The 26,544-nt window shown below is 40.3% G+C and overlaps 1 protein-coding gene across 1 annotated transcript in view; it reads left to right on the top strand.

Annotated features, from left to right (window-relative positions):
* LOC124261536 (endoplasmic reticulum membrane-associated RNA degradation protein-like) overlaps nt 1–26,544 on the top strand; it is a 135,435-nt gene that overhangs the window by 11,643 nt on the left and 97,248 nt on the right. Inside the window, exons 9-18 of the mRNA XM_046695851.1 lie at nt 3,582–3,611; nt 3,996–4,064; nt 4,489–4,656; nt 5,674–5,754; nt 6,283–6,353; nt 7,865–8,002; nt 9,208–9,304; nt 11,655–11,857; nt 14,477–14,590; nt 15,340–15,483. Coding sequence (XP_046551807.1) covers nt 3,582–3,611; nt 3,996–4,064; nt 4,489–4,656; nt 5,674–5,754; nt 6,283–6,353; nt 7,865–8,002; nt 9,208–9,304; nt 11,655–11,857; nt 14,477–14,590; nt 15,340–15,483 — 1,115 coding nt within the window. The remainder of the gene's footprint in view (nt 1–3,581; nt 3,612–3,995; nt 4,065–4,488; nt 4,657–5,673; nt 5,755–6,282; nt 6,354–7,864; nt 8,003–9,207; nt 9,305–11,654; nt 11,858–14,476; nt 14,591–15,339; nt 15,484–26,544) is intronic.

The following is a 26,544-nucleotide window of genomic DNA, read 5'->3' as shown; positions in this document are numbered from 1 at the left end:
TCGGCCCCCTGGTTGTTTACAAGGGTGACAAAACCCATAGTCACTTATCTACATCATCGAGGTCTACGCAGAGCCTTCTACCTCGACGACGGGATTGAAGTACATCAAGATCCCAAGCATCTCAGACTACAGTTTAACTTCACCATCAAACTGCTTACACAGCTGGGGTGGTTAGTGAATCTACTCAAGTCGGACCTAGAACCTACACAGGACCTGCAGTTCCTAGGCATCAGATTTCTCATGACGCGAGAACCGCATCGCCATTATTCAGAGGACCGATGGCTCAAGATTCAACAGACAATCTCACAAGCCCTACTCTCTCAAGTGGCCACTACGACAATGGCAGAGTCTGTTGGGTCTCCTCACGTCCGCACAAGACATGACAGCCAGAGGGAGATTACAGCTACGCCTGCTACAGGTCCTCATCAATGCTCATCTCGACGACCCAGACCCCTTCGGTCTCCTGGACTACCATCTACTATGGTGGACCCAGAGATCGAATGTCTGCGAAGACATCTATTTAGCAGAGCCGGAGTGCAAGACTCATCTGTATGTGGACTCATCACTCCAAGGTTGGGGAGCACACCTCGACGACGATGTGGCGGCCGGGAAATGGACCAAGGAAGAGAAAAGTCTGCACATCAACATGCTGGAAATGAAAGCAGTCGTCAACGCCATACTCCACTGGAGCAACATTCTACAGAATGCGCATCTCATGGTACACACGGACAACTCCACAGTGGCGTTCTACATAAACAAGCAAGGATCAACACGATCATTGAACCTGCTGGACCTCTGCTTTCAACTGTTCGACCTAATCGACGATCTGAACATCCACATAAGAGCATGCCAAATTCCAGGAGCCAAGAATGTCATAGCAGACGCCCTCTCCCGTCCAACTCAACCATCTCCAACGGAATGGATGCTACATCCCGAGATCTTCAAACAGATCATCAAGGAGATGGGAGCCCCTCTAATAGACCTCTTCGCCACACGCTTCAACAATCAGCTGACAACATTCGTCTCTCCAGTACCAGATCCACTTTGCGTGGGCAGCGGACGCGGCTCTCAGCATATCCTGGGAAGGACTAAGCGTCGCGGCTTCCACCGCCAGCTAGTACCGAGGGTGTTGCAGAAAATCAGCCAGACCAAGAACCTCCAACTGATTTTGGTCGCGCCTTACTGGCCAGCGAGAGTGTGGTTCCCCATTCTCATACAAGAACTAGGACCACCACAGCTGCAACTACCAGAGTGGCCGCATCTACTAGTACATCCTCACACAAAGCAGGCGCACGGCAACCCAGGGGCGTTCCACCTACACGTGTGGACTGTATCAAGGCGTGCTTGAACAAGAGAGGGTACTCCGCCAGAGCAGCGAAAGCAGTGACACTAGCTCTACGCAAGTCTACACGCAACTTGTACGACGACAAGTGGCGAAGCTTCGAGACATACGCTGCAAGGAACGGGTTCTCAGCTAGAGCGGACTACCTTTGTAACCTACAGCAAACAAAACGGCTAAAAGGGTCTACACTCTCAACATACCTAGCGGCATTGAGCTCAGTCATCACTATGAGGACAAGTACCAAGCTAACGAAAGTACCAGAGTTACTGGCCTTGCTACGCTCTTATAAATTGGAGGACCAACAACAGAGATTCAAAGCTCCGGGGTGGGACCTCAACGTTGTTCTACGACATCTCACCAGTGAAGTCTACGAACCATTAGAGACGACATCCTTCAAATTCTTGACACAAAAGACGCTGTTCCTTATAACCCTAGCAACAGCAGCCAGGATGTCGGAAATACATACTCTAGACTACGAGAGAACACGCTTTGATGAAAATCAAAACACAGTGCATATGGGACTACGATGGGATTTCATCGCAAAGAATCAACTGCCAGGTCAACCGGACAGACAATTCCACGTCCCAGCATTATCCTCCGTCCTTGGACCACAAGATACGCAGCATGACTTATCCTTGTGCCCAGTGAGAGCATTACAAAGTATATCTACAGCGATCCAGAACTAGGAGGCGCCAAGTTCAAAGCGACTTTTTAGTCCGATATCGACAGCGACACAGACGGAGGTCTCACGACTCACGATATCAATCTGGATCAGAACTGTCATACTACGGGCCTACAAAGCAGCAGGACTTGATCCTCCAAGAGCCTCCAACCCACACGAAGTTAGAGCTCTGGCGTCAACACTCAAGCTCTACATGGGAATTGCTCGCTCAAGGCGATAATGGAGGGCTGCTTCTGGAAATCAGACATGGTGTTTGCAAACCACTACTTGAGAAATATAAGCCACCGAGGGACGTCTCAGGCATTCACCATTTCGGCCCACTGGTTGTAGCACAACAGTTGACAGTTCCTCAAAGGCGTTGAGGCGAAGTCTCGCTCTTTTATCACATGACTTACCAAGCCTACATTCAGCAGAGTTCTGCTTAAGTCTCAATGCTGCGTCTAGCGACTAGCATAAGTGATATGACCCAGTACTTGTAAGATTACTCGTACAGGAAAGGGTCGCTTCTCCACTTGATGCTTGCATCAAGAGATGGAGTCGCAAAATCCACATAAAATGTTAACAGAAGAAAGGACCAAAAGTTAACAATTGTGGTCCCCCCGTCAAAAGGCAGCTGGAAGGACAGGGTCGCAAACAGCAGCAGAGCTTAGCAGTAAATTCAGTGCCAATACGAAGTTCCCATAGGGGGGTATATATTGACGTAAATCACTACATGAAATCCTAAAGTATTTTTTCCCGCCTCCAATCCGTCGCATTCTACAAGCAATAAGCATGAGTCAGGATAAGGAAAAATATGTAAATTTCTGAATAAATTTGATATTTTATACTTATCCTGACTCATGAGGTAAGACCTCCCAACCTCCCCACTAGACACTTTGGATTTCCTGCAAATTCAAGTGTTGGGCTCATAATCAGGAGAGAGTGAAGCGTGGGAGAACAGTGGCGCCACTTTTCCGCCAAAGCGGAAACAGGGATAACTCTGGTGAGTAGTGATTTTTCATTATGTTTTATTGAAGGAGCTTCAATAAGGAGATACAAGTGTTCCACTAGGTTAGCAAGAGGAGGAAGACAAGCAATAAGCATGAGCCAGGATAAGTATAAAATATCAAATTTATTCAGAAATTTACATTATCATCCACTTTAGACTAAGGTGGCCCATTTGTCTGAGGCACTGCGCTGTACACTATTTGTTACGAGGGAGGAGTGCAGAGAAAGGGACAGCCAGGTGTTCGAGAATGGATGGAGACGGCACAACACAGGTTAATGAATAAATAACTTTGTCTGTGAACGTGCTTCTCGAACACCTGGCTGTCCCTTTCTCTGCACTCCTCCCTTGTAACAAACAGTGAACTGTGTCAATATTTTAATGATAGATTGTTAAACAACTTTTTTATTTTTAGGACAAAAATTCTGAAAAAAACTCACAGAGTGGGTATGATGTTTTGATTATGATCAGCGTTTCATTGAGTATGTTATGTGTATTAGTTTTTTAGTTAGATTGCAATTCATCTGTCCGCTTTTGAGCCAAACGGACTGTACCATGTTATTTATTGACAGGCCACCACCCTGTATACAACTTTTGATGAGGTAAGTCAATATTGAGTCTTCTCAATCATTAGCCTGAAGAAACTGTTCATCGTTCGCATCTTCTCTCAGCATTACTGAATGATCAAAAAGAGCATTTTATCTGTGGTTTTATAGGAAAATTTTGAAGTATTCTCTTTGCTGTCTAAAGTAAAAGAAACTCTTTTATCAGGACAAATTGTCTAAGGCACTGCAGACTTGTGTCACTCCCCTCACCTGGAGAAATGGTGAGCAGAATCAACTTCTAATCTACTTTACTTTAAGTGTAGTTTTAAGCAACACCAATGCAGAGTTATGCAGCTTTGTTATGCCAGGAGCTGCTGGTTGTGGGTTCAAATCACAGTGTTTTCCTGATCACTATTCATCAGCATTTGCTCTTCCTTATAGATATTGGACAAGTACCTCCCGTCTCAAGCTGAAAATGGACTGCTAAATGTGATAGGGGAAAACAGCATGGTGAGTAGGCAGATGGACACAGCTGTGCTTGTTGGCTCTGTGTGCACCCTAGTTCAATATTAGGTACGCATTAAATTAAATTAATTAATGGTCAAGAATCCAACAAATAAGGATCCTGGGTTAAAATTAATCTTCAGCAACCCATGCTTGTTGCAAGAGGCGACACTGGTTTAGTGGTAAGGCTTGCTAACTTGTTTGTAATTGTACTTGCATAGATCGATATTCATGATGTTGATCACTGGTTTGTCTGGCCAGACTCTAGTATTTACAGACAGCTGTCATTTGTCAGAAATATTGCTAAATGTGACATTAAACCACAAAGTAACGTATGAGTCATTCTTGGAAGATCAAAGGATCTTCTGTTTGATGTATGATCTTCCAAGTGATGTAGTTTATACATCTACATGGTCTTGTATCTCCACAGGATCTTTTGTTTGATCTTCTGGTCTACCCTGATGGTCCGAGGTTGCGAGACAGACTCAGTCATGGGGAGATAACTCTTGACACCTTACCTCAAGCACTGGCCGATGCTGTGATTCATCTGACAGTACACTTGTCAGCTCTTTTGTTCCGCGCAAGAAAAGTGATATATGTGAGGTAGGAAAATAGTACGACATGTTGGTTACTGTAGTGTCTTGTAAATAAGACCAAAATAAGCGAAATGAAAAGTGATAATTTATATCTATTATTGAATCATAAATTAGAGAACTTTGAGCATGCAAGAGTTTGGTGAGGTGAGGTGAAATTGGGTTTAACGTCATGCTTGAGAATATTTTGCTCATATGACGACGTGCATGCGTGTGTATGTGTATGTGCGGCTGCTTGTACTAGCCCAGACTGAAGCTGGTTTTATAGTGCTAGCTCACTGAGATACCATGCCGCAGTGAAGCATGAATACCCGACTCAGACACATTATACTGAGCCGACCAGTCCTTGCTGTACCCAATAATGCCGAGCGCCAGGCTAGGACCAACGAGTACCATGTTTTAACGTCTTTTGGTATGACGCGGTCGGGGATCGAACCCGCGACCTTTCGCTCTCCAGGCGGACGCTCTAACCACTTGCAAGACTTTGGTCCTGATCCAGAAAGTAATCATACCTGTATAACTGTCATATGTCTGTTATAGTAAGATTGTTATGGCTGTCTTTGCACAAAGATTGCTTTCAGTAACAGGGCCCAGGAGATTGGGAGGAGACAATTTCTCAAATTTTCCAGCTTTCCAATACAGTACCTACATGCAACTACTTACACATATATACCAGTGAACATCCGGGTTAGAATTGGTCTTCAGTAACCCATGCTTGTTGTACGAAGTGACTAACAGGTTGAGGAGGTCAGGCTTGCTGACTTGGTTGACACATGTCATCATGTCCCAGTTGCGTAGATTGATGCTCATGCTGTTGATCACTGGAGTGTCTGGTCCGTACTGGATTATTTACAGACCGTTGCCATATAGATGGAATATTGCTGACAGCAGCTTTAAACAACAAACAAACTTCGACATTTTTACAAATTCACTTGTGCAATTTGTAGTAGAATGTGTAAATGTGTGGTTTATAGTTTATTGGTACCACACCGGTTTTAGGTTTTACATTTTTTTTTTTTCAGGATCCCCATATAGCCAGCATACAGAGAAGAGTCTCCCAGTATCAGTCAATATTTCATCCAATACCAATGGCTAAAACAAAGGTAAGTTGTCTGAAGTCACCATTCTACATCTAGTTTAGAACACAAAACACAACTTCAGCTGCAATATTCTTTGTAGTTTTCTAAGGATGGTATTGTGGCAGAGTGCTTTGTGTTGGCTCATCACGTCTAACAATACACCTTGATGTCCTGATGGGTCCATTTATGGTGCCTCATGATCAGATTTTGGCAGGAATGTTGATAGCAATAAGCCCTTGTCGAAAGAGGTCGAAAGAGGCCACTATCGGGATTGGGTGGTCTGGCTTGCTGACATGGTTGACACATGTCATCGTATCCAATTGCGTAGATTGATGCTCATGCTGTTGATCACTGGATTGTCTGGTCCATACTCGCTTATTTACAGACTGCCACCATATAGCTGGAATGTTGCTGAGTGTGGCAGTAAACAACAAACCAACCAACCAATCATAACAATGGTATGTTGTTGGTTATTTAATGCTGCACTTGTCATAATTCTGCCTCTATGATGGAAGTATGGAAACTCAGATCCTGTGTTTTGCTGTTATCCAGGTGTTGGATCTGGTGGCTCTGTCAGGTGTGATGGTCACCTGGATTGGTCACTCCCCTCTCCTGGAGCCATGGTGAGAAGAATCAACTGCTAATCTACCTTTACTTTGTACTTTACTCCAAAGTTTGATGCAACTCCATTGCAGAGTTATGCAGCTTTGTCATGTCAGGATCTGCTTCTCAATACCTGTTTCAGTATTGCCTACATATAATCTCATCAAAATCCTATCTTTTAGTCAGATACAATGCCTCTATGGGTGGAGATCTGAAGAAATTTCTACAGGTCATGTCAGGTGAACTTTCAAGCAGTCATCACAGGGGCTTCCAGGTTCCTGGTCTGAGCAAATGAAATATTCAGACAAAAATATCTGAATTCTACATGTCTCAAATATGAGCTGAAACATCTTTACCTGAATTTTCATAATGAAGGCTGTGCCATGTTGATGAGCACAATTGGGGGTGGTGGGGTAGCCTAGTGGTTAAAGTGTTTGCTCATCACACCGAAGGCCCGGTTTTGATTCCCCACATGGGTACAATGTGTGAAGCCCATTTTTGGTGTCCCTGGCCGTGATGTTGCTGGAATATTGCTAATTGAATAATTGAATTGCTAATTGAATAATATCTCTGATTGTAATGGGATTCTACACTAGTCTGACAATGACATGACTGAAATCTCTTTAAAGTAGTTCTAAATTGTATTCACTCACTTTAACTTGATCTGGGTGATGAAGATTACTTCGGACACAACTAATTATGTCAACAATGCCATGCACTTGTGGAACTGAACACTTTTTATAGCAATGGATAACAACATTTAAATAAAAGAAGTGATTTTACAGCATCAAGATTATTGGCTCTTCGTGAACAGGATATTCTCAGAGTGTGTCTCTCGCCATATTGGAATTTAAGAAGACTAATATATGAAATATTATGGACATTGAAAATCGATCTTGTTAGATTTGATCCTTTGGTTTTTGTTTGGTTCTCAGAGCATCAGGATTTCACAAGAATAGCTTGACATTTTAGTCATTGTATGTTTTGAATGTTTATCAATAGAATACTTTCAGTACACTGACATGTGATGAAGTGCCAGGTGCAGAAAGCAAAGATTGTTCAAGGTCTCCATGTTGGCCAATTAACAATCACTTAATTAGGTGCATGTTTTGACTGGTAACTTGAAGATAATCTCTCTGCTGTCAAACAGCCAGCTCAGTTTATCTGAAAAGTTCACTAACTTTTGAAGAGGATTTGACCTTGTTGAAGAAGTATTAACAAAGTCAAAAGTTTAAATGCAAAACCTGCTTTGTCAGCAAAGAGCAAACACAAGGTTGATGTAACAGATCAGTTGTCTAATTTCAGCAGTTTAAAAAAACGCCAATGTTGAGCAATATTGAAAAGGGAAATAACTATTTCACTTTTCATTCTCCGTGACAAAATTCATTTGACTTTTTTTATTTGAACAAATCAAGAATATTTTGAAGACACTGAATTTCAATGTTTCCTTAAAAGAAACCAAAATAGATAACGCAATTTGGTGCCACAGTATAGCATTTGGATTAACCGTTACAATGTTATACTTGCACAGGACAACAGCAGATGGGGTGGATGTGTTTGTGACAGACAATGTCCGATTGGCAGAGGTTCTGACCAATGTCCAGCGGGTAGCTGAGGGTCTGAACCGGTCCAGTCTATCTGTGCACCTCCTTTCAAATGACATGATGAGGTAGGAGTAACATGAATACTAGACAGTGCATGTGATAGTCAACTAGTTTTACATGACGTCACTTACTGTTTCTTGCTGTTGTTACCAAAAGATTTAACCTTGCTAAATATATATTTGTATGCCCATCACCATTTTATTATGACATGTTTAAATGCAAACTATATGATGTTAGCAAAAATATTTAGTTATAAACTTCCATGGCGATACAGCTGTTAAATAAGCTGTATTAATCAGGGGTGGTTACTGTGTTTTGTAACCTCAGATTTGGCCAATCAGAATTCAGTATTTTCAAAACAGTGGCAGAAGTCATGTCATTCATGATATCAATCATCACTTTGTTTTGTTGTCAAGGTAGATGATGTTTGTTGACATGTTATGTAAGTACTGTCAGATTACCATGATATAACTTCCAGCATCCTAGTTCCAGTTTTGCCCTGATGTTAAAACCCTTCATTTGACAACTTAAACCCAACTTGACGTGACATCAAACTGAATAATACCTTTGATCTACTTAGGTGCTTCACCTCGGTATTTAACTGAAATGCAGTAAACTATAGAGAATACTAAACTATGTCACATGTAATACCACATTTATGAAATGAGTAAATGGTTTGGTATTTAACGAGTGAAAACAAGTTAGATACCAATACCATTCATGAGTTTCATAAATATTGTTTTTATTACTCAACCAACTTTAGCAAAATAATATCGAGCAAAGTACTTCTTTTCTAAGAATTCAACGAGTGTGATGACTCTCAGCTTTCTGCCAGTCAAGCAAGGTCTAATACTATTGTGACAGTGGTATTAGCATTGTGATGTCATAACTGTAAATCACTTTGACATCATACGTACGGCATCACGCAATGTTATTACACAATGTGTAATAACATTGTAAAACTATTAAACAGTGATATCTTCAACGGGTGAGTAATAAATGGTTATAACAAACTCACACTGACCACTAGCTTTAGTTTAGTTTAACCATATCTTGTCACACGCATTTCAACTATATAATATACAGCAAGATGGTGTGTATTCAGGGTTGCTTTACAGATGGGATATATGAATTAGCATCGATATTTGAAGGTTTATACAAGGGGTTGCCTTATATGTATAGTGGTAGCTTTATAGACATTGATATACCATATTCCTGTACATTGGAGGAGGTGAGAGTACTGAGTGTGTGACACTGTGGTTTGCTCCAGCTGCGTGACCCCCTTCACGGATGCAGGAAGTCTGGTACAGCACATCCTCCTCTCCCCCATCTCCACAGTGTACCGGGGACAGACGGCCACAAACCAGGTACCACACAGTCAACCACACTTTCTTCAGCAGCAAGACTGAGTCCTGGATAATGGACTTCTTTAGAAGTTTAGTTCATCTCACTCTCTCATTACAGCTAAATGAAGAATCTTATCTCATACACTTCCTTAAGTGTATTCTGGTCATTCAGGACGGTGGGGTAGCCTCGTGGTTCGATTCCCCACATGAGTACTATGTGTGAAGCTCATTTCTGGTGTACCCAGCTGTGATATTGCTTGAATACTGCTAAAAGCGGCGTAAAACTAAACTCACTCACTCACTCTGGCATTCAGGGTTGAGTCTGGTGGTTCAATGGGACGTTCCCTCTTCACACAGAAGACTGGGGTTCGATTCCAATAATGTTAACAATGTGTGAATGGAATATTACTAAGGATTAAAAAAACTATTATGACCCAGTAATTAGCTGCAGCAGAGACCATATAGTATATTGTCTGTGACTGCAGATACATCCAGTAGAGGTTTAGTATTATGTGCTTCTAGAATGCCATTCCATTACAGTTGTATATGTTACAAGCATGATGAACACCTATGGTGGTAAAAGAATCAGTTTGTGCCCTACACATGCAGAGATAGGTGTTTAGAGGCAGAGGAACTATTCTCCATCGAGGTTATTAAAGGCCATATTTTAAGAATATCCCTCAGAATAATTCTTTTAACCCTTCTCAGACTCTATTTTGGTTTGTGCAGTTTTACTTAGGCCCTGTTTGTTTTTATGCATCCAATGATGGTGAAGACACTGCAGACGTACACATTAAGGTGAAGGTCGCCAGGACATGAGTAAATAAATGTGGTCAATATGGGGAATTGTGATACATGAACAATGGGGATAATTGGATAGACAACTTCTTTATTACTATATATGTGAAGTTTTGGTGTAGATTCTAACAAGTGAGTGAGTTTGGGTTTACACTGCTTTTAGTAATATTCCAGCAATACCATTATGGGGGACACCAGAAATGGGCTTCACACATTGGCTTTATTACTATAAGTAGGAAGCAGTTTGGTTTTACATGCTTTAACCGTTAGGCTACCCCACCCACACCTATCAAGCAAGTGACAACACCAGTACACCAAAATGTCACACAGAACTATCCCCCTTGTTCATCACACCAACTTCTAAATGCCACTAAAAAACATTGTGATACATGTCATACTACACTTACCCAAAACTGTGTAAGATTTCTCACATTTCCCTGAGCCTGTCTTACGACACTCCCAAATTCGCCCCCTTCTGTTCTGCCCCTCCCATAATATATGAATGGTCCGTGATGTCAGACCCTAACCCAGGGGCGTAGATCCCTGCATTCAGTATCCCAGTGTATGCACATCCCTCCTCATCCCGATGCAGATGCTGTTGTCAGGAGAATTAGTTTAAACCAACTGCAGGAACTGCTTGTTTGGATCGGGAGAAACAGAAGAGACAAATTCGAAATAAATGAGTATTTTAGGAAAGAGAAGCATCCATATTCAGTAAAAATTGCAGTCTCAATGAAGAAAATGTTTCTATGATTAAGCAAGAATTTTGTAGAATGCAATGCAGACACTTAGAATCTGCTTTAAGTTGTGAGCTGCTCATTGCATTACGGGGTGTTGATATTTGGGACTACAGTCAACAGGATCCTCTCCCATTTTGCTGTTCCCCTGCAGCACCCTGGTTGATGCAAACAGGATATATCGGAAGTGTGGTAACCGCAGATCTTGCCAATGTAAAACGAAAACCTTGTTAGGCAGAGCTCATGCTAAAAACTACTGGCAAGGAGAGAGGGGTTTTGGCACAGGATGGTTTTTCGTGAAAAACAAGGTTTTAGCTGTGAGAGGATCCACAGGAATTCGAGTGTTGTCACCTTTTTGTGAGCTCAATTTTTCAAAAAGTAATTGTTTGAATGTTTAACCAGATAATTGTTTTTGCCCATTATGTTACAAAAATGGAATTTGTTGCTCCTGAGCTGATATTTACTTACCGGTACTGAATAATCAACATCTCAGCTGTGATATTAATAGGAAAATGCTGTGGGATAAGAAAGAAAGTACTTAAAAAAGAGAAAAAACACCATTATTTTTTTCCATTTTGTTTATTTGGATGTTTAGTTACCAAATATGATGTATACTTTTTCATCCGTTATGTTACAATCCATATGTTGGTTTCTTTAAGTGGCATTTAGAAGCTGGCGTGATGAAGAGGAACACTTTTTATGGATGGACAACTTCTTTATTGCAATAAATGAGATGTTTTGGTGTAGATCTCCACCTTTTTTTAATTCAGTGTGTATGGATGACAAGTCCCAAACAGTAATGGTTTGACCATCATTGAATTATTTTTTCTCGACAGAATTCTCAGGCCAATCAAGATGGACAAGGAAAGTCGGTTGATATAAAGGAAAGTGAGATCGTTGGACTTATTTCTAGGATAATCACAGAAAAACAGGAAGTGATATCACAAATCAAGGTTGCTATGGAAACACGACAACAGCAATTAACTCGGAAACAATTACGATCACGACAAAGAGACAACTTGAAAAGATTGCTTGAAAGGTCAGTTACAATGTATACACATGAAGGTTATGCTATTAACCAATAGTTTCCATTCCACACATTTCAATTTTTACAGAAGTCAGAAATATAACTTGAAAACTACTGACCGTGACAAGAACTGATGCGCATTCACTCACAACACAGAATATTAAAGGAAAGAGAGAGATTTTATGAGCACTTCAAGTGTTGCTTATTTTGCTCTCTGTCAACAAGGCTTTGCATTATCTATAGCTGTGACAGGAAAGGTGAAATATACTATTTGAAGCTCTTTAAGTCAGGTGACCATTGCTGTTACTTTAATCAAGATGCAAAGACAAATGAGCATGTTATTGTTAAAAACAACTTCTGTGAACTTGATGGTTCCATATTATCAGCTAGTTACTTCATTTATCACACTGCTGGCTGTTACCGTCAGTATTGATAGTAAATTACATGGCAATTGGCAGCCATAACATCTACTGCCATACTTAACTATCAGTGGCAATGTGTTCCCAATTATGTTCAATATTATTATACAGCTATTACTAGAAACTATAATCTTTTATAATTTTTGAAATTTTAAGTTATTGCTAAGTATCCCTACTTTCTTGAATACTATCTATGCTTCAGACTTTTGTTCTTACACTTGGTTAAAAGATTTAGATATATATTGTTCTTGAACAAACATAAGTCTAATCCTGTATTTGTGAAGCCCATTTCTGGTGTCCCCTGCCGTGATGTTGCTGGAATATTGCTAAAAGCGGCGTAAAACCAAACTCAGTCAGTCAGTCAGTTGTAAAGACAATGCAAGAAGGTATTATCTTAGTCCTGGTTAAAGGTAATTCTTATAGGTCTACAGCAGAGGGACAATTCCTCAACCTGACCCATACCCTCATCATCAGCAAACACTGCTGTTCCTCGTCTGACGTTAATCCTCGTGACCTCTGTTTACACAACTTCAGTTGTCCTACCTGCTCTTTGTCCTTACATTAGAGATTCACTTTCCGCTTAAACATTGTTGTTTGGTTTAACTGTTTGATCAGTTGCTATGACCATGTCCATTAGATGTATAAGACGTTTGGCCGGAGTAGGCCAAAGATCTGCTGACCGACTCAGCTCCTTGACAAGGACAGTGGTCAGTGTTAGGTGTCTCAAGGTCGTGGAGAGATGGCTATCAGCATTGTTTTACTCTGCTGTTTCAACTTCAGGAAGTGTTTGTAATAGTTCACGGACCCATTCACTATTGTTTCATTGCTTATTGATTCGACAGGTTCATTTGATAAAATTTGTCAGTGGATTATGTTTGTGAACACAAACATGTATTCTTATAGCTTAATGTCCTGTCTGGAACAAACTGTTTTAGTTGTTTTGAAGAAAAAAGATTTAGTCTCATCCCATTTCAGAATAAATACAATGAACAGTGTATGTCAAGTGGTTTTTTTTGCTCACTTTCCTCCCTATTGACTGTTTTTTCTGTCTTAGATTACCCAGTTTCTTCAATCATGATTGACTACAGACCATGATCTACTATTTCGACACATATTTTGTACCAAGTTAAATCCTGTCTCCAAGCTTACCCAGTTTCTTCCTGATTGGATTCAGTCCCTGTTGTCTTATAGCTTACCCAGTTATCTGATTGAAAACACACTCATGCTGTTTTATCGCCTACCCAAATGTTTTCCTGTTTGAATTCAGTCCCTGTTTTCTTATAGCTTACCACGGGCGGTTGGGTAGCCAAGTGGTTAAAACGTTTGCCTGTCACGCCAAAGACCCAGGGTCGATTCCCTACATAGGTTCAATGTGTGAAACCCATTTCTGGTGTCCCAAGTTATGATGTTGCTGGACTATTGTTCAAAGCAGCCTAAAACCATACTCACTCACTATAGCTTACCAAGTCTTTTCCCTCATTGATTACAATCCATGTTGTCTCATAGCCTACCCATTATATTGCTGATTGACTATAGTCCCCACGGCTGTTGTCTGATAGCTTAACCATTTTTTCCTGATGGACTATAGTTAGGAGATAAACATCATGTGTTGGCGAATTTCCGGGTGTTATTGAGTATTTGAAGCACGGGAATTCATTTGGAACCGACGGCCAGCCGGAGGTTTCAAATGAAATATTCCCCGTGCTTCAAATACTCAATAACACCCGAAATTCGCCAACACATGATGTTTATCGACATTGTAAACACAAAAGTAAACCAAAAGGTCCACACACGTTTTTTGTGTCTGCTCTCATTGATATCGAGTACGGGTACAGCAGTGAAATGTCATCAGCCGGCCGTTTCGGCTGTCTCCCATGGTAGCATCTGGAACTGCTCATTTGTGACGTCATTCGGACTTTACGTCACAATATGATTTTAATGACGTCATCACAGCTGACGACCTAACAATACAATGGTGTGAGCGATGTTTGTATGTATTAATACGCAGAGAATTTCCGAGAATCAAATACCATTTGATCACGTTTTTCAACAAATCAGATTAAAGAACACAGTGACTTTTGGTTTACAATCCCTGTTGTCTCATAGTTACCAACTTTTCCCATGTCAGCCATTGTCCTTCTCGGTTTTGTGCTTACCTGGCATTTCACTGATTGATTAAGCTGCCTCACAATTAGGATTTCCAATTCTACAGCCTACCAAGTCTTCATGTGATGGCCAATGTATTGTGCATCATGGCTGCCTGTCTGTTGGCTCATCTTGATCAACTCAGCATCCTCGAGCAAACACAGATGAAGAAATTGCAAAAGTAAGAACGGAATTGGTGTCAATTGTGTTCATGTTAAGTTGGGAAATGGAAGTTCTTTGGATATATTTTTATAGAGTCTGGATCCAGTTCATGATGGTCTCCAGGTCCCATTGTATGGGGATACTAAAGCATCAGGGGCCTGATCCACAAAGCGGTCTCAACATTAGGCCAGACCAATTTTATTTCTTGTTTTACGGATCTGCTGGTCGTATTTTTTTTTTCAAGAATAAGAAAGAAAGAAAAAGTATTTTTCCCCGCTCAAAAAATAAAATCCTCATGATGTTTTTGGCCAAAAATGTAAACTTACCCCCCAAACATTTTTGATTATTTTTTGCCCCATATACACTTCATAAATTGCCAAAAATATAATACTTTTAGTATTTTAAAGGAATATTACTTTGACTGGTGATTTGTATTTTTTATTTTTTTCCTTCCTACCTTTAGGTTTTCTGATGACAACAATGTGTAAAACAAGAAATAAAATTGATCTACACTTAGGACCTATCGTAGCTCTATACATCATTGGATGACAGGCTAGATTTTGGCAGGACTGGTAACGAAAGACGTAGTGCTATGGACGCTTTGTTGATAGGGTCCCTGGTAGTCAGGCTGTGTGACTTGGTTGATCCAATCTCATCACACACATCATGCTGCTACCTAGATACCGCAGGATGTCATTCCATAGCTGTAATATTGCAGTGTCTTGTGTTAAACAATCAGACAAGAACTAACTCTGTATCGTCCACTAGGTTCCTCAAAGCCTGCCTCCAGTACACAGAGAACCTAAGGACCTTCACTGGATTAGACAGGAACAAGTGGGCTGAGTGTACAGACCTCACCATCAAGTTCCTGCCTCGTCTTGTCACTGCAGTCAACGAGAACATGTTCCTCGGGTAAGAGAATCTAGAAAAAGAAACACCTGAAAATGTGAGTGAGTGAGTATGGTTTTATGCTGCTTTTAGGAATATTCCAGCAAATTCACAGCGGGGGACACCAGAAATGAGCTTCACACATTGTACCCATGTGGGGAAAAGAATAATCACTTTTGGTGAATGAAATATGTTTCAGATATCCATGGACCAAGTGTACCCCTTATCAAACCTTGTCTTTTGAATTTAGAATAAGGCGTTATAGTGGAATGATAGATGATACAGCATTTGATATAGATATTGTGTTAGTTTTCTTGTTGCTGTGTTGATGTTTACATCTGCTTCCAACTGTTAAGTTGATGTCGCTGACATGGATGCCATATTTAAAGCCATGAGTGAGGAAATAAAATTTTGAATGGATATGGACATCCAAGTAAAAACTGGGTATTTAGTAAAAGTTTCGAATATAGTAATGAATTTGAGATAAGCCAGTTTGGAATAAGTGGGGATAAGTAAATTATTGAAATATAAAAATAAGTAAATGCTAACAATAGTAATGATGTAATATATAATAAAGTAAAGATAAATTTTGTAATATTAAATTATTTTTAATAATTTTTGAATTAGGGAATTGTGTTGGATCAAACATGATTATTTTTACCAGTGGTTGTGTATATTTTAGTACCCATGTCACAGAGATACATATTGATACAAAACTATAGCTTGCTTTTCATTCTGATCTTACCTTATATAAGGATATTGAAACAAAATGGGAACCATGTACATGTTATATATGAAGATAAAGATGACCTGTAAATTGTAATGGAACTTGACATCAACATTAATATCTTATCAATGTGTTCACATGAATAGCTATGTCTTGTTTTCATTTTCAAGACGAACATAAACATGAAAACAAGGTTGGGGAATAAATAGCCTAGCTAGGCCAGAATCTCCCCCTTTTGATATAAGAACAAGGGTGGGAAAGAAGTAGCCTTTAAAGTTGATTCAAGGGTTTTGAAACTTTGGCCTCGGGGAAGATTTGGCCAGGGGGAAAGTTTGGCCTTTTACACCACGTCTTCGGTGTGACGAGCGAATGCTTTAACCACCAGGCTACCCCACCGCCCCGAACTGAAAATGAGTTTAAAAGTTTTCACAGTTTCTACGAGTGTTAATATTGTAGAAACTGCAGAACCTGAATCGTATTCTCAAGGAACATAAGCAAGACAGCCTCTTTAGTTGAAACATTTTTTTCAGATAAACAGTCATTACTTTTCCATGCCAGTTTCACTACCTCAAAAATGAGGGTTCACCCAAACCAGGCACTGGAATATTAGTAGAAGCAGTGTAGAACTCTACTCACTACTTGCTCTCTACATACCTAGCGGCCTTGAGCTCAGCTATCACGATGAAAACGGGTATAAAACTGACCAAAGTACCAGAGATACTGGCACTACTACGCTCATTCAAGTTGGAAGACCAACAAAGGAAATTCAAGGGCGCCCGCTTGGGATCTCAATGTGGTTTTACAGCATCTTGCCAGTGAAGATTACGAGTCACTAGAAAGGACATCATATGAGAAATTAACTCATAAAACACTGTTCCTTGTAGCCCTAGCTACAGCGGCAAGGATGTCAGAAATTCATGCAATAGACTTCGAAAGAACAAGATTTGACACGCATCGTGACACAGTGCATCTGGGACTAAGATGGGATTTTATAGCAAAGAATCAACTGCCCGGTCAACCAGACAGAAACTCCATATCCCAGCACTTTCATCGATATTAGGACCACAGGATACGCAAGATCGATCCTTATGTCCAGTCAGAGCATTGAAAATATATCTATAGAGATCTAAATTGAGGAGACGAAAATTCAAGCGCCTTTTCATCCCTCTATCTACGGAGACACCTACAGAAGTCTCACGTACAACTATATCAATATGGATGAGAGCCATCATATTAAAAGCCTACAAAGCAGCAGGACTTGATCCTCCACAAACCTCCAATGCTCATGAAGTCAGAGCACTGGCATCCACACTAGCTCTGCATGGAAACTGCTCCATCTCAACAATAATGGAGGGCTGCTTTTGGAGATCGGAGACGGTATTTGCCAACCACTACCTCAGAGACATGGCTACAGGGGACGTCTCCGGCATCCACCAGTTTGGGCCCCTTGTTGTAGCACAACAATTGACGGTACCTCAAAGACACTAAGATAATCTCACCCCTTTGTCACATGACTTGTAAAAACCAACACTCAACAGAGTACGGTTTTAAAGTCCATGCGCACGTCTAGGACAGACTAAAATGAGTGATGGACCCTGTACTTGTAAGGACTTACTTGTACACGAAGTAGGGTCACTTCTCCACTTGATGCAAGCATCAAGAGATGGAGTTGCATAAATCCACACAGAATGTCAGGAGAAGATTTCCAGGATAAATCTGACAAGTTGTGGTCCCCACACTCATCAGAGGAAGCTGTAAGAAAGGACAAATGCCATTAGAAGTTCCCTAGGGGTGTATAAGGATGTAATTCAGCAGAGAATCCAGAGTGGCTTAACCCTCCACCGTTTCCGTCGGATTCTACAAGCAATTAAGCATGAGTCAGGATAAGGAAAAATATGTAAGTTTCTTATTAAAATTGATATTTTATACTTATCCTGACTCATGAGGTTAGCCCTCCCAACCTCCCCTCATGGCACTCTGGATTTTCCTGCAAATCCAAGTGTCGGGCTCGAACTTAAGGAGAGAGTGACCAACATGGCCGATCATGTGACCAACTTTCGCGCCAAAAGATGGGGGAAAGGGAGACAACTGGGGTGAGTGATTTTACATTCACTTTTTTTAAGGGAGCTTCAAAAGGGGATTCAAGTGTTCCACTATAGTTCGCAAGAAGAAGAAGACAAGCAATTAAGCTTGAGTCAGGATAAGTATAAAATATCAATTTCAATCAGAAAATTACATTTTTGGATTGTTTCTTTTTGCCCGTAAATACTTCATAAATTGCCAAAAATATAATACTTTTGGTATTAGTAAAAGGAATATTGCTTTTCATTATTTATTTTTTTCCCTCCCGCTTTTAGGTTTTCTGAGGACAAAAATCTGTAAAACAAGATATATAATTGGCCTGGCCTAATGAAGGTTCACCCAAGCCAGTCAGTGGTCCTTCAGGAACAAGCCATCATTTCATATATCATATGATAATGGTATCTGGTATGACACAGCTAGATGATCATTAGGGTTCTTTTTTTCCTTTTTTTTTAATTGCAAAAATACTGGCCATGCTTTTGCAATGACATCATGAGGTTTCTTACTTCTTTTGCGAATAACAGTAGAAGAAAATGCTCTATCAAATCAGAATAAATAAGAATAGGACCATGGGTATATCTTGGATAGTTTGTGTGATAAAATTGTAAGACATGTATTTGTTTTCATGAATTCATTATCAAAAAATGATTTACACACTTGATAAGGATATTGAGAAAATCATAATCTTTCTGCCAACAGCTATATTATAACAGTACAAGTAATAGGTTTGGTGCATCAGGAAATAAAGGCTATATTCTATGAGGGATTCACTGACTGACTGAGTTTGGTTTTACGCCGCTTTTAGCAATATTCCAGCAACATCACGTCGGGGGACACCAGATTAGGGCTTCATACATTGCACCCATGTGGGGATTCGAACCCGGGTCTATGGCGTGACGAGCCAACGCTTTAACCACTAGGTTACCCCACCGCCCCTATGAAGGATTGAATAAATCCTGAGGCACTTTAGAAGTTGGAAAAAGATGTTGACATATGATGCTTTTAACAACTTCTACTCCTTGCATCTTCATCATCCTCAAGAATTGAATGGTATAAAGCATCATTGTATAATAATGTATGCTTCAGTTATGCAATAACTCTTATATCAACCATGCTACACAAAAGAAGATAAGGATCACATGACGCTTTATAATACTACAGTTAATCTGTTGTGGCATGATGGATTAACTCAAGTAATATGATAGAATCAGATGGTCCTTAAGTTCTTTTGAGTAGTATATATTCTCATGAATCAGCACACCATTAAGGTTTAACTGGCAGTTACCATATGAAAGGGTGAGTGAGTTTGTAATTTTCAACCCCTCATCAGCAAATTTGAATTTATTTGCATCAAGTAAAACTATATGAAACACATGGTTTTCGTGTTTGATTATTTTAGCATACATCTGAATCAGTTGTATGAAAGCCTGACAACAATCTGCAAATTTATCTAACAGCATAACTGCTTTACACTGCCTCCCTTGTAAACATATGCCGATTGATTTAGGAAGTGTTTTGTGTTTTTCTGACCCCGCTGACACGTGCAGCTCAGTCCGCAAGTGACCTCCATCACCTCTAGGGGTCAAAGCGATGTTTGTTGAACATCCCCGTCTTAGATGTGGTCAGATTATAGGTACGCCACGATCACCATCTTTAATGACTCCGTGTTAATCCTTTGTCATCTGTCAATCTTCCCAGCGACGGACAAACTGAAAAACATTTTGTAGTTGAATTGTGACATGCCTAAGACAGCAGCTGTAATTCTATACAGCCATTGTTTAAACAGGAAATCTTCTGTGGATAAAATACTTGTGTAAACATATCTGGTCCAAGACAGTTTTTCACGCATAGCCCTTAGCACCATGGGAGATGTTTGACCACGTTCCTCAAACAATTAACGCTATATTTGGATAATGTAAAGGTTTGTTGGAGTTAAAAGCTTGTTAGGATTACGTTATGGTTGAGATTTAGTTGGGTCATATGAGGGCATTATTAGATAATTGATATTTTGTTGTCATTTAACATATATGTTTGATGATTAAATTAATTAGTACCGGTAAGTAATGAGTAAGCAGGGTAGGTTGCCCTGTGGAAAGTATATTGTTGATCTTGCAGTAATGTCTTCCAAGAAAAATCCCAATTATATCAGGTTCTTTTTGTGCTGATATGTCATTTATATATATATATTTTTAAACTTTATGCCAAATTTCTGTTTTGAACAATGCTGAAAACAGGGTTTATGTATTTGATCTTGTTTATACATTGATGATTTCTTTTTTATTATAACTTATTTATGAAAGGAAGAGCAGTGATAAATGGCTGTTCTTGTCCTAGTGGATCTCCATCATGATATCACTCACTCACACACTCATATGAATGAGAATGTGACTTCAGTCGTGTCAATACATGCATGTTTTTAAATCAGGCCAAAAGGTGTAAATGTGTCTAAAGGTTTCTTGGAATTTTGTTCTAAGGTTTGAAAATCAGCAGTCTTTGACCTGTGTTGATTTTCTCAGTAGGTCTGGATAACTTCAGTGCCAACCTATTCTAAGATTCATTCTTGCCTATGATAGATTCTCTCATGATGGTGGAAAAGTCAGATTGTGCTCATTTTAGCAATGCTTGTATTCTTGTTCGTATCAGAGGTCCAAAACTTGTCAGTGCACATAACTAAGGTTTATCATTAAGTGGTCAAGTATCTGACCTGTCTTTGGACTGCACTATGAACACTGTTAATCCTGACATTCGTCATGTGCCTTGGCAAGGGACATCACTCGCAACAATAAAAATAACGATCATAATGTAGGCCAATGGGCCTAGAATGGGGAAAGAGCCCGATTTAAATACTGTGAGTGAGATTAGTTTTACGCCGGTTTTAGCAATATGGGCTTCACACATTGTACCCATGTGGGGTATTGAACCCGGGTCTTTGGCATGACGAATGAATGCTTTAACCACTAGGCTACCGCACCGCCCCTGCTTGACTACAGGCAATCCTGGTAAGATGAAGATTATAGGAGATATTGATACAATAAACTGCATCACAATGCTTAGCACACCACTGTCACACATTGCTTACATGACATCACAATCAAGTGACATCACTTATCTCCCTGCCACTGATGCTGGTAGGCTGGTCTTTCTTCAAGACACTGGTTATTACAGTTGCATGAGAGGGTTCCACTACACCCATATGAATGATCTTAGATGAAAACTGGAATCTCAAAATTGTGTATTTTGATACCACATTTGTGATAATGAGTGTGATTCTCTGTTCATTCTCCTATTGGTGCAACTATAATTTCCTGATAAAATGAGTGACAGTGTTTGGGGGATATAAAAATAGCAGAAGCCAAACTCTACTTTCCACATTGGGGCCATGGGATAGCCCAGTGGTTAAAGCGTTGCTTGTCACGCCGAAGACCTGGGTTTGATTCCCCTCCTTATAAAATGATGACAGTGTTTGGGGGATATAAAAATAGCAGAAGCCAAACTCTACTTTCCACATTGGGGCCATGGGATAGCCCAGTGGTTAAAGCGTTGCTTGTCACGCCGAAGACCTGGGTTCGATTCCCCTCCTTATAAAATGAGTGACAGTGTTTGGGGGATATAAAAATACCAGAAGCCAAACTCAACTTTCCACACTGGGGCCATGGGGTAGCCCAGTGGTTAAAGCATTGCTTGTCACGCCGAAGACCTGGGTTCGATTCCCCACGTGGGTACAATGTGTGAAGCCTATCATTGGAACCCCCAACGTTTTATTGCAAGAATATTGCTATAAAACTACACTCACTAACTCACTACTGTTCCCACATCTATTCCTGTTTATCCTGATAAAGTACTTTAATTAGTCATCCATGTCTTAGAGCACAGCCAAATACTTGAGTTCCACAGTCAGCTTATCAGTATACATTGTGTTGAGACTGGTGTTATGTGCTCATGGCAATGTCTTTACATTGGGGCAAAAACATCAAACTTCAGTGAAAGCGTATGTTATTATAATTAGTATTTTAGCCAATGGTGGTCGTTACATTGTACAGAACAACAAGCACAATAACTGACCAATAAGTTAGCTGAATTACACAGCAAGTAATATTAATTAGGGTCTTTTATTATAAGTTTACTGGAATGGTTTCAAAATCTGTATGCATCATCCCAAATGTATTCTATTTTTTAGCTCAGTTAATCTTGTGTAGTGTTTGCGATAAGATCCATTGATGGCTCAGTGTGACTTTAGCCACACAAGCCATAAGCTGTAAGTTCTGTGTTCCATCTGTAGCAAGAGTGTGGGCGAAGACTGTCCTCCCCAAAGTGTGTGACCCCAGGTCATGTTCTGACTGACCCCTGTGACGTTTAGTGATCAGTTCGGTTTGAGAGGAAATGGCGCTAAGAGTCTAGTCTGGTAATTCTTTCTAAGTCCTGTCTCAAAGACATATGGAGCAAGCTGAGGTTTAGCAAGGATTCATTAGCATCATGCAAGTTTATTTTCGGTTCACTATGGCGATGACACAGAATCACTTTGATACAATGTCTTCGATTTGTTTTGCGAAGGAATTCTATTTTAATCTTTAGCGTACAGTGAATGAACTTCCCAGTGTAAAGCAGGAAGCTTGTAAACAATAGAAGAAAAGAGGACGTTGCTCATCAGGTTACGGTACAATTTTGGAACATAAATAGCAGAATTGTCCCCTGTACTTGTATGAGTGAGTGAGTGAGTGAGTATGGTTTTACGCCACTTTTAACACCCAAAATTTGGGCCCTATAAATCTATGTGTAGTAAGAATGAGTTAGTTTAGTTTTGACCCCACTTTTAGCAATATTCCAGCAATATCACAGCGGGGAACACCAGAAATTGCCTTCACACATTGTATCCATGTCTGGGATCGAAACCAGATCTTCAGGGTGGCAAATGAACGCTTCAACCACTAGGCTACACCACTGCCCCTGTACTTGTACAAGCCACTTGAAGTGAGAAACGGGTTTGCAATGTGTCATGTGCCTTTCTTAGGCAGTAAACATGCTCTGTTTTCAATATTGACCAAGGTTATATGTAGATTTAACTGACTGAACTGAATTTGGAACAGAACAGCTCTAAATGTGCCTGCCGACAGAGAAAGAGTACTATTTGAAAATATTCGCTTCAGCTGTGATGGGGGATGTTCAGTTGGGTGATTCAATCAGAGGTGTTTTATTGTGGATTTGACAACCTGTGACTGACTCAGAATGAAGTAATATGTTATGTACTGATCAAGAACATCATGAATAACATTACAAACTTTTCCAACTCCAACACTGAAAATTCACTGTGATTAACTTTTTGCTTAGCATGCATCTGGGTTCGATTCTCCACGTACATTATGTGAAGTTGTTCCTTCTGTCTCCATGGCAGTGTAATAGTCTAGTGGTTAAAGCTTTCATTCATCACGCCGAAGACCCGGGTTCAATTCCCCATATGGGTTCAATGTGTGAAGCCTATTTCTGGTGTCCACTGCCGTGATATTGCTGGAATATTGCTAAAAGCGGTGTAAAACTACAATTTACTCACTCCTTTAGTTCACTAAAATAATACAATGTGAATGCAACCCAACACACTACCATGTGAAAAACCCTTGAAGATCCCAGGTTAGAATTAGTTTTCAGGAACCCATTCTTTTCAAAACAGATACCTAACAGGATTGGGTTGTCAGGCTCACTGACTTGGTTGATATATGTCATAGTACCCCAGTTGTGCAGATCAATGCTCATGCTGTTTATCACTGGACTGTCTGGTCCAGACTCGATTGTTCACATAAAGCTGGAATGTTGCTGAGTGTGGTGTTAAACAACAAACAAACTGACCGACTGAGTTTGGTTTTACGCCGCTTTTAGCAATATTCCAGCAACATCACGGCGGGGGACACCAGAAATGGGCTTCACACATTATACCCATGTGGGGATTCGAACCGGGGTCTTCGGCGGCGTGACGAGCCAACGCTTTATCCATTAGGCCACCCCACTGCCCCTAACAAACAAACAATCCCTGTACAAATTACAGAATACGTCATAGTGACTCCATCATTGACATGATAAAAGGATAAGAAGTAACCCACAAAGGGTAATAAAGACAAAAGTTCGGGCAGCCCCAGTTGACGCAGCGATGTACCTTGTGATTCGTACTGGGAAGAGGTGAAGGAAGCCTGGACCCCGAACTGTCCTTGTAATCCCCGCCTGGTGTCAACCGATGACAGGTAGCTTGGTGGAGAGCCATGTTTGCTTGTTACTATAGTTGGACATGGCCCACAACATATGGGAGATTATCATCAGTTTGCACACAGTCTCACATCATAGACTGGGGAGTTTGGGGCATAACTGTGGTATTCCATCATGCGGCTTGTTAGGGAAGTAGTACGGATTTTGTCATGTAATACATGTAAACATGTGCAGAGTTTGAGAAAGCAAGTCAACCTTTTTTTAAAACTTATTGTGTGTTCACTTAAGGAAATATTTCAAATTGAAATCTTGGGTAATGATTGCTTGAATCTGTGGTTGTTGCAGAGGTGCATGCTGGGAGATTTGTGATTGGGATGGTGGTTGGAAAAAAATATATTGACATATTTAAAAACTGACACGTGTTTGTATAGTTTTCCTTATGCAATCATTCCCTTGTGCTTTGGCAGCCTCTCTTTCAACCTTACCACTGAGGTTAAATTGTTCATTTGATTTCTTTAAATAGAAGTTTGATGTTGTTTCCACCCTGATGCAGAGTTTAGATAGACTGTTATTGTTTATTCATGAAACAAATTAAAGAAAACTTATCCTGAAAGCTGATTTTATAAAGAATAGAATCTAGTTTGAACCAACCTGTTGGCAGATGTAAGCAGGGATGTGTTGTGAACAGGCTCTTATATTTTAATACATGACACGTTTTTATGGATAACAACTTCTATTTATTCTTTGTACAACGTTTCAGTGCTTATTATTGCTCCTGCATCAGGTGATAAAAAGAAGTTGTTATCCATAAAAATGTGTCATGTAGTCATGTTTGTCCAACTCCTAAATGCTTTTCAAGAACTTCAGGCTCTTGTATTGTCTGCAAGTTTATATGATGCTGTGGTGTCGAAGATTATTCACCTCACATGCTTTAAACTTAACATGGGACTAAGAGGTACCTGTACATGACCAGATAATAGTTTCAGAAGGTAACCTCTTGCTGCAGTCAACAATGACAGTGCGAAATTGTGGCTTCCTGCAGATAAATGAGTCTAGGCCAGATGAGCCTTTGTTCATGGACTAACCAGTGCTCCTGCTGTCAGGATATGATGTTACACAATCATCTTGGTATTTCAGTGTAACCATCCACTGAAATTTTGCTGAAGTGGCATAAAGTCCTCCTCACTCACTCCAACAAGCACTTAACCATGAAGATCCGTGTTTGAATTGGTCTTCAGTAAACCATGCATGCCGTAAGAGGCAACTAACGGGATGGGGGTGGTTAAGGCTCGTTGACATGGTTGACACATGTCATCATATCCCAATTGCACAGAACAATGCTCATGATGTTGATCACTGGATTGTTTGGTCCAGACTCGATTATTTACAGACCGCAGCCATATAGCTGGAACATTGCTGAGTGCGGCATAAAACTAAACTCACTCACTTACTCACTCCAACAAGCACTGGATACTGGGGAGTACTAACATGGGAATCCTAATATCCTGCTCTCAAAGGCTACTATAGGTATGTCGAACTATGGGGATTCTACATAGATCCCATTGGGTTTCCAGATTAGAACTGACCCCATGCAATCAAAACTGATCTTAAGAGCCAAATCAGATGGCCAGATTCAATGACTTCGTTGAATGCAAGTTATCATACCTTAGATGCTCAGGTTACAGGGCTTGATTTAGTGCAGGGCTCAATTTAGTGCTTTGTTACTTGCACTGGTGCAACCCAATATTACAAAGTGCAACCTAGTTATTAGTCTAACTTGCATCAGGTGCAAGTCAATTTTTGAGAATAACTCAACAAGAAATCTAACATTATAAGCATAATTATGTTAGCTCATTATTATTCTAAACTTTGAATAGCTGTAGCAGCCAAACATTGCTTTTTATAGAAACCAAATATTGTTCCTGAGATGAATCTGACAAGGTAAATGAGGGGTAAAGTCTCCAGACAGCTGTTGTAAACAGAGATCAGCTGTGTGGCTGTGTTGCTATGGTTTCATAGGTACTACATTGCGAAAATATGTCTATGTGCACTGAAGCCTCTGACGTTTCAACACACTATCATTTTAA

Source organism: Haliotis rubra, unplaced genomic scaffold, assembly GCF_003918875.1.
Source record: "Haliotis rubra isolate DU_JTF1 unplaced genomic scaffold, ASM391887v1 Scf80, whole genome shotgun sequence".
NCBI lineage: Eukaryota > Metazoa > Mollusca > Gastropoda > Lepetellida > Haliotidae > Haliotis > Haliotis rubra.
This window is presented reverse-complemented; position numbering and strand designations above follow the sequence as displayed.